Genomic DNA, 9,730 nt, shown 5'->3' on the forward strand with positions numbered 1-9,730 from the left:
TTTTAAAATAATTTTAAATAATGAAATATTAAATTGATACATTTATATTCTTCTCTATTTTAGGAGTAATCAGGTATATCTGAAACCTGAAATACTAAATATTTTAATAGAATTTATGTAATCCAAACATTTAGATGACAAAAATAAATAAAACACTCAAATCTTTACTTAAATCTCACATAAAGCAGTTTTTATTAAATCTAGCAAAGTTTCTTTTATTTCCTTCTCTTTATTTTTATATTATCTTTATAATGACAACAGATTTAGGTGTTCTGTTGTTGAAAAAACTAAAAATAATTAAAAAAAAACACTTACACACTTCCACCATCTCTGAAAATATGTTGAAAATCCTATGCTTTATAACCACGTAGTCAAGTGCTTGGTATTTTTTCGGTATGAGTAAGTATTTTTTCCCCAAAAATGACTTCATAATATGAACTAATGTATTTCATAAGGAGATAAAACCATCCATAAATAATTTACAAAATCTATAGCTACTCAAATCTATGTGTCCTCTGTAGACCTCAGACAACTGCATAACACATTCTCTTTGCTCTGCATGCTGTAAGACAGTCAATAATCTCCAATACACCACAGATGCCATCACAGCCACCCTGCCAACAGACGCACAAACACAAGGCCAATGTTCAAAGAGCAAACTCTGAACACCAGCAGTATTAGTAATAGCATTACACACTCTTCCAACAGTGGACCACATGCATTTAGAGTTTTTACTTAAACATAAATAAGAAAAATAATGAATATGGTCCATTCCAGTTGTTCATTACAATGCAAGCAAAAATAATAATAATGCAATAATTTCTCAGGCCCTCGTATCCTGGATGCACCCTAGTTCTCTGTCCCATCTATGCACATTCTGTTGCTTAACACTGCATTACTGCTATCATAAGTTTATTAAATATTTTGGCTAACCTGATAGTGCTGATAAAGTTTCCAATAAGTGTGAGTCTGTTGAACAAATTAAAAACTGTTTAAATACTCATAATTCCATACAATTTCCCTATACCTGCAAAGACAGTTGAAAACCCACATAAATCATACATTGTATAAACAAATATATAATAAATATAATTTTTTGACTATTATTTTATATTATTTCTTAGCAATAACAAAATATTATTTGAGGTCAAAAGTTTGCATCCCCCTTCAGAATTTGCAAAATGCTAATTATTTAACCAAAATAAGAGGGATCAAACAAAATGCATTTTATTGCTTATTTAGTACTGACCTGAATAAGATATTTCCCATAAAGATGTTTACATATAGTCCACAAGAGAAAATAGTTGAATTTATAAAAATGACCCCGTGATTCTTAATACTGTGTTCTTGATCCACAGATGTTTTTTTTTTGTTTAGTGATAGCTGTTCATGAGTCCCTTGTTTGTTCTGAATATTTAAACTGTCTGCTGTTCTTCAGAAAAATCCTTCAGGTCCCACAAGTTCTTTGGTTTTTCCAGCATTTATGTGTATTTGAACCCTTTCCAACTGTATGATTGTAAAAAATAAAACTGTATGATTTTGAGATCTATCTTTTCACACTGAGGACAACTGAGGGACTCATATGCAACTATTACAGAAGGTTGAAACGCTCACTGATGCTCCAGAAGGAAAAACCATGTATTAAGAGCCAGGGGGTGAAAACTGTTTGAATTTGAAGATCAGGGTAAATTTGACTTATTTTGTCTTCTGGGAAACTTCTGTAGCCTCTGAAGGGCAGTACTAAATGAAATAAAATATGATATTTAGGCAAAATAAGAAAAATATACATATCTCCATTCTTTTCAAAAGTTTTCATCCCCTGGCTCTTAATGCATGTTTTTACCATCTTTTCTTTTGTGGACTATATGGAAACATCCTTTATGTGAAATATCTTATTCAGGTCAGTATTAAATAAACAATAACATGCATTTTGTATGATCCCTCTTATTTTGGTAAAATAAATAACATTTTGCAGATTCTGAAAGAGGGATGCAAACTTTTGGCCTCAACTGTAACTACATGAGTAGTATGACTATGTCTATTGTATGACAGGTTGCTTGACAGATTTTACCCAAATTTGGTAATTTCTGCTCATTCAAAAACTCACTTTGGACCAATCAGAGTGAAGGTGTCATCTCTGCTTCCTTGTTTTAAAGCCTACAGTCACCCTCAGCTTAATTTAAAGGTGCAATGTTTCCATTTAAAATGGAGCAAAAAATGATTTAAAAATAATGCATAATGGAGTCTGACACAAAACATTATTTTTTAAGATGGCATTATTTTCTGCTTTGAATGCTTTTATATTAACTCAACATGTAACTACTCTTTGTGTTTATACAGGAAGTGGGTCTTGTCGATGCTGCTGCGTTAAAAGCAGTCATTGTGCTTGGTGATAGTCTCTGATTAAGACTTAACCACAGAGCATGCTGCTACCCTGAGTCATGTCAAAACAATGAAAAGATCATGTGAACCATGAAGCATCTGCTACGAGCAGATAGCAGAATGAGATCTAGAGTTAGTGACGGGTCATCTGAGAGGATGTGGCAGAGAGACAATCAAGAGGGGAAAATGAAGAGAAAGTAAGAAAGTTCCAGTTACTAAGAGAGTGTGAACGAAATTTGCATGCAAAGCCACAGATGCTTTTCTTGAATACGATAAAACAAATATTTCAGTTTATGGTGACAATAACTCTCTCAACTGGCTTTGCTGAAGAGGCCACAATTCATGTTTTTCATGCATTTACCAATTAATGAAGTCAACATTCTTCTGCAGAACTCAAACAACCAATATATGAATCACTCATCTGCTCTAATTGCTTTTAGTGACACAGTCAATTGCCAAGTAAGTGAATGTAACACTAATCTTCAACACTAGCCAAATTTCCGGCCATTTTTTTTATGTAAATGGTATATTGCAGTAAAAAATGTTAAATAGAAACGCCAAGATGCAAAAACAATTTCTAAAATGCATACTGGGCAAAATGTATACACTCGTTTGAGGTGGACCTTTTTTTTTAATTCTTTAAGAAGATATTTGCATGAACTACAATGCAAACATTTACCAAATAAAACATTCCTAGATTTGCATCAGAAAAAAAGTCACATGACCGAATAATGTGTTACTATTACCTCCCAGAATTATCCAATATGCTATTGTTTAGTATAAAGAATTTAACTTAATATTAAGTATTTTTAAAAGTGGTGGATAATATTAGTTTGTCTACTCTGATGAAGGACTTTAAGCAGAAACACAAGGTTATTTTGAATGAATGAATGAATGATGCATTTATATAGCGCTTTGTGTATTGCTGTACACCCAAAGCGTTTTACAATCATGTGGGGGGGTCTCTCCTCTACCACCACCAGTGTGCAGCATCCACTTGGATGATGCGACGGCAGCCACAGTACAACGGTGCCAATGCGCTCACCACACACCAGCTACAGGTGGAGAGGAGAGAGTGATAGAGCCAATCAAGTGTATGGGGATTATTAGGAGGCCAAGATAGACAAGGGCCAGAAGAGGGAATTTGGCCAGGACACCGGGGTTACACCCCTACTCTTTACGAGAAGTGCCATGGGATTTTTAATGACCACAGAGAGTCAGGACCTCGGTTTAACATTAAAAAAAAGTTCCCTTCACCACAAGTACTGCTGGAGCCCTCTTCATGACATGCTACTGCTCCCAGATATAAGGAATAAGTCTTCAAAGTATTCTACTAACTTTAAAAAATGTAGTTTCATCTGGTCTAGTGCATATTAGTTAAAGATAATAGCTACATTTCCTGATGTGTAGTGTGTCCCAGAGGACGTACAAGCAAAAAACCATGTACAAGCAAAATATATAAACTGACAGTTCCTCACTTACACAGGGGTGGTCAGACAAATATCTTATATTTTTGGCATATGTTTTGCCAATCACTATTATATATTCAGGTCTTTAGAGACCAAACAATATATCTAACACAGATTGATCTTTGAACTTTCCCCAGTTGCCACAAATTTTCTATTTTGTGTCAATTTCTGTGAAAGTGACAATGTAGTAGACACATGAGATAAAATGCTACTTCATTTGCAAATTGCTGGAAAAAAAAGTCAACTAGCATACTTGCATAAAAACCGTTACCTTTGTGTATAAGACATACCACAGAAATAATAGACAAAACACTCATAAAACTTGCAATTGAAATCCCTTGCGCTTCGGTAACGTTTGGCAATTTGTGTTTTGCATCTGCACCTAGTCTATCTCATATCTTGTGTTGCATGCTGCTCTTTTTCTTCTGAAACACACCTGTAAACCATGTGCCGCCTTGCAGGCTTGTGCTAAAATTGCTATATTTCCATATAAACAAAATGCCAATGAGTTCTAAGCTACGCTCTTATTCATATCTTGCTATTGAAATGTCAACATCAACAATGTATGTTGATCTTAGGTCAAATCGCATGAATGCAAATGTAAAGTAAACAGAAAGCTGGTGTCCTCAGGAGTCTTAGTTTTCCATGCACTGTTGAAATAAATGCCCTGCCTTCAGATAAATGTTTAGAGGATGTACACAACAGACCACCGAAAATTATATGAGATAATAAAGAGGTAAAACTTTTACGTTTGATAATTTAGTAAACTATGTTATATACAACAGATTGTGGATTTACAAAATATTTTGGCTAACCACACCTGAATAAATGTTACTAAATAAAAACTACAAATATTCCAGGAAAATTGGGGATTGTGGATGGGGAGTGTGGTTAAGAGAAATTCTTACCTCTCGTCTCGAGGAACATTCTCACTGTGCTGCTCCTCTGCCTGAGAGAAAAAAAAAAGATTCAGTTGGTAACACCATATTACATAGGTACAGTATATATATATATATATATATATATATATATATATATATATATATATATAGTGTCTTTAGCAAATCAGCATATTAGAATGATTTTGGAAAAATCACATGCCACTGTTGACTGCAATAATGGCTGCTGAAAACTGATTACATTTTAAAGTATGTTAAAAAGAAAAAAATATTTTAAATTGAAATATTACAACAATATTTCACAAATTACAGACTTTTCAGGAGCATTAAAAAGAAATTGTTCTGACCTCAAACTTTATGTAAACGTGAGTAAAATAAATGCAAGTAATATGTAAGAAATGTATGCATTACATTCCTTCATTTAGCACTGCACTTTAAAGTGTTATCTAAAAAAACAACAACCTCGAAACAGAAACCTGTAAATTCAGGGTTCAAGTAGTGCCTATACGCTCTGTTAAAAACAGCGTTTCCATAGAAACTATAGCCCTCCAGGCACACAGTGGATGAATATGGAGGCCTGGTGTCAGATGACAGTTAAGTACACATTTTACAATGATTGGATGAATATGCAGACCTACTGACAAGGGGTTTTAATTCGATTCTTCCTCAAACTAGAAAGCATGCTGTGAATCTGCAGATTTTCAGTGTAGTACTTACAAGCACTATTAGAATTCATTGAGTAAATGCGGCACCCATCCATCATCGGGGAGGTTCTCTTTGGAATGCTGCAGGTCTACTCAATCACTCCTGACATCTATATTGACTACAAATGAATCAAAGTCTATTTATGGGTCAGCTTTTAGTCGGTTGTCCAACTGATGTTTTTTGTTTTTTTACTTGAGTGGTTTATGCGTTTGACCTCAAATTTTATAAGATTATTCATAAATGAGCAAGCCATATCTATCTCATTGAAAACATCAGTAATAAAAGGTCATGCTTGGGGGGTGGAGGGGGGATTTATTAAACACCAAGGCTTTATTAAATCTAAATACAACTTATTTTAAAACTGAAAGTCAGCTGATACAGAGCATAAAGAAGTGTTACCCACTTTCTTATGACTTCCCTGTACCATAGCTTTGCACTTATGTAATGATCCACAGCAACACATTCAATAGCATTCAAAATAACTCAAATCTGATGGTGTCATTATTTTTCATTTATTAGTTATTTTAGTACATGAAGTTAAACTAAATGAAAATGAGAGATGTTGCCTTGGAAACTGGTTTAAAAAAAAGAAGTGATAGTCAATTCCCATGCTACATTTTTTATTTTTAAATGTGTCAAGCAATGGTTCAGTTTCAGTATGACATTTCCATCTGGAATAAAACATGCTTACTACATATAAATACAAGTACAGATTGATGCAATACGATTTTACCACCTCCATTACTGTCAATCTAACAAACGAAGCCCCTTTAAACAAATGGAGAACTGTAAATGGAATTTTCCATCCCTTTGATTGTGGCCTTTTTCAAGCCATAAGACAGGTCTCTTGCATAACTGTTAACCACAGAAGTGGCAAATTGTCTGTCAACCTCTGAAGCAACAACAGTATCTGTGCATGTTTGTGCGGCATTAGCTTCCTGCCCCAAAGGAAACATGAAAAAAATCTTTATCAAACTTGAATCAGTCTCGTGTGCCTGATCGTAATCAACAAAAACATCCACTACCACAAAAAAGCACTCCTTTGTAACTGTCCCAGGTGTTGGTTTTAAATGGCATCATGTTTTCTATAGACCTATGAGCAATATGTTCATTAAATTAATATTTAATCATATAATATACACACTACCTTCTCTGCATAGCAACCCTTCTGTAAATGTTATGTATTAATTTTATTATTCTGTGTCTCACTATTATATTACTCTCTCTCTTGAGAACTGGAAGCATAGTAAAGATAGATTCCTTGTGTGAGAGATCATACTTGGCAATAAAGCTCTTACTTTCTAATAACTTTCTGTGGACCCCAAACTAGTGTTATTTTAGTACCATATATACTGTTACAGCTTTTATTAACATTTGAAATAGCTTTTTGTGTTTATATAGCTTTTAGAGGTTTTTCATTTTAGTCTGATGTATTTTTAGCACATCGGGTTTTAAATGAAAATGAGAAATGTAAAAAAATAAGTTGAAATAAGCATAAAATTAGTTATTTTTCTTATAAAAAGACGATTTATTTTAATTTTTTATTTATGCATATTTTCTCCCAATTAACTTATTTTATTTCATATAGTGTAATTATATAATAAGGTATATATTATGATTTTGGTTTTCGTTAACTATAATAAATCTGTCTCAAGCTCACATATGGCTTGCAATTAGACTTATTCACAGACAAAACATTAAATATAACATTCCATGAGGTCAAACAAAGGTCATGACAATGCAACAAAAAAGCAGCAAAGACTTAAACGGATAGTTCACCAAAAAATGGAAAGACTAAGTTAAGGACTGGGTCTCAAGCCACCATTATTTTTTTACTGCATCTTTTTAACATACCATGCAAGTGAATGGTCACAGGATTTCTTTCTGCCTAACATCTCTTATTATATTCAAAAGATGACTGGTTGGAACATAACGATTTTCATTATTGGTTGTAATTACAATGGAAGTCAATGGTCCCAAACAATCTTCAAAATATATTTTGTGTTGCAGCAAAAAGGAAGTCAAATATGACAATTTTAATTATTGAGTGAACTGTATTATCCACCTATTTAACCATTACCAAAATGAGAATACCTAACAATCACAAAATAGATGCAATAAAAAAATGCTTTAAGAGATTTGAAAATTGTATTTCAATCCTTAAAAAAAAAAAAAAAAACGTTAAAAAGAATTTATTGGGATATATATTGATTAACCCACTTTTTGGTTACTTACTTAATTGTAAGCAATTATATAAACTTCAAAACACGTAATCGGCTAAAAAGTGTGATGAGAGCACATAAAAATGTAATTATTCTATAGGTCCATTCAGGATCCCAGAGTCCCACAGAAAGATGCGTCCTGTTCCCGCCTCCACATGGAAACACGTTTCAGCAAGCTAAATAAACACTCGCCCTGGCCATATAAGAACTACATAAACCAACACCTTTTAAATTATACCTAAATATCCAAATGAAAGAAAGACCTTATTTTGATTTTAGCCACCTTTGCAGCCGTAACAATAGCACACTGCACCACGTCTCGCACGTGCTCTCAATGAAGTGAAGCTGAACGGTCCACGTCAAAAACGTCCAGCTCAAGACTTCATGTTTTTATTAGCTCACATACCTGCGATGGCATGAAGAAGTCTGCGTCCTCAGCCTGCCAAACTTCAACCACGCTGGACATCTGAGTCAGAGCTTCAAGAGGAAAGAATGACATAAACATATAGAAAATCATGCGGGCAGATCAATCCCTGTCTCTACACAAAAACACAGGAAATCCGAAAATAACCCTATTGTGCTCGGCTTATCTCGCATGCGTTAACTAATATATTTGCAGTAGTTGAACAGCAAGCAGCAGATGAGCTTGGGTGGATGACAAAGGCGTGAAATTGAACGGACAGGTTATTTTAGTCCACAGCTCACACCATGTCAACAATCAAAATACACGCAGCTGGAAACGCATTTAAATGTGCATTAATGCTGTTTTAAACTCTGCGACCATCGGACAGACGCTTAGTTCCCAAAGACTGCACTGAATATAACAGCTGTGTGAAGCTATATGAGCTTTGTAGCATATTGCATTGACAGGAAATCGAACAAAACCAATAACTTGGCCAAAAAAGCGTAAGCCGTCTTTCTTCAGATTTGAATCAAAACGTAAATCCTTATGCAGATAGACAGACGGGTGAAAACCCGCGAGAAATGGGTCAGATTTCGGGTAATTTCAATGATTATTGTGCCCTTTTAGCACAACGAGTGCACTTGAATACTTGTCAAATCAGCCCTCGGCAGTTCCTCCGACATTTTCGCACTCGCGTTGCATTCGTGGACTAAATAAAGAAGACGAATCTGTCCCCCGCACCTTGAAACTGAGCTCCTCCGTGTTGAATATACGGCAATAACAGCTGTAGGAGTCGCAGAAGGACATTAATCCATGTTTTTCTGTGTGTGAAGTCCCTTTGGCTCGCCATGCTGGCTGTGTTGAGCTCCCTGGCAGGCTTCACTTCTTTCTTTCTTTCTCTCTCTCAGCAGTACCTATGAGCGCCTACTAGAGCCAGACGCAAGCGACGCAACAATATACAACTGTACTGCTAGCGTTGTGTTTTGTCGCGTCTATAGTGGTGGTGTAGATGGGGAGAGATCATCCACTCGTACTTTTAAGGGTACACTCACAACACTGGCATATTTCTGTAATAGGCTATACACAAATAAATGGAACCTCTAAACTACCCTATATTTCTTCTCAAAGGAAAAGTCTACGAACAAAATATTTAATTAAAATACTGCAGACTATATTTAAGGGTCTCGATTTTGTGCTATATTTAAATGTACTATTATTGATTAATATAATTTGTTTTTAATGAACTTTCAAAATATCTAATTATACTTGGGAAAGAATGAACAAACAAAAATATATCAAACATTTTCTTTTTTCCCCACTTAAACTCCCATGTACATGCATTTTGTAGGCATTACTCATGAAATGCACAGAAACAGTGGTGCTTTTTTCCCCCATTCCGCTAACACCTACACCTAAACACTCAAGGCACATTATGCACCTTGTAAAAATTGCTCACTTTAAATGTGCTCATTAATAAAACTTATTTTAAATAATTAAACTTATTCAGGAACTACTTATAAATTAATACTGTGCATCAACATCACTATGTTGCAACAAAAAAGCTTTTTTTCAACAAACTTAGAAACTAAAGCTAATATAAAAAATAGACATTACAGTTAAATTACTATTATTTTACAGGACAAAATGCTT

General features: G+C 34.4%; 1 protein-coding gene across 5 annotated transcripts in view; it reads right to left on the bottom strand.

Moving 5' to 3' along the window:
• The window catches only part of LOC306873366 (transmembrane protein 131-like), a 50,152-nt gene extending 41,103 nt beyond the window's left edge, over window positions 1–9,049 (bottom strand). For 2 of the 5 annotated variants that reach the window (XM_079422613.1, XM_079422612.1), the window contains exons 1-3: window positions 8,822–9,049; window positions 8,084–8,154; window positions 4,760–4,800 (exon numbers count right to left, since the gene is read on the bottom strand). In XM_079422613.1, the coding sequence (XP_079278739.1) occupies window positions 4,760–4,800; window positions 8,084–8,154; window positions 8,822–8,930 (221 nt within the window). In that variant the 5' untranslated portion in view covers window positions 8,931–9,049. The remainder of the gene's footprint in view (window positions 1–4,759; window positions 4,801–8,083; window positions 8,155–8,821) is intronic. The other 3 variants (XM_079422615.1, XM_079422614.1, XM_079422616.1) reach the window with 2 other exon arrangements.
• Window positions 9,050–9,730: the final 681 nt, after the last annotated feature.

This window comes from Barbus barbus (genome assembly GCF_936440315.1).
Source record: "Barbus barbus genome assembly, chromosome: 8".
In the NCBI taxonomy this organism is placed as follows: Eukaryota; Metazoa; Chordata; class Actinopteri; order Cypriniformes; family Cyprinidae; genus Barbus; species Barbus barbus.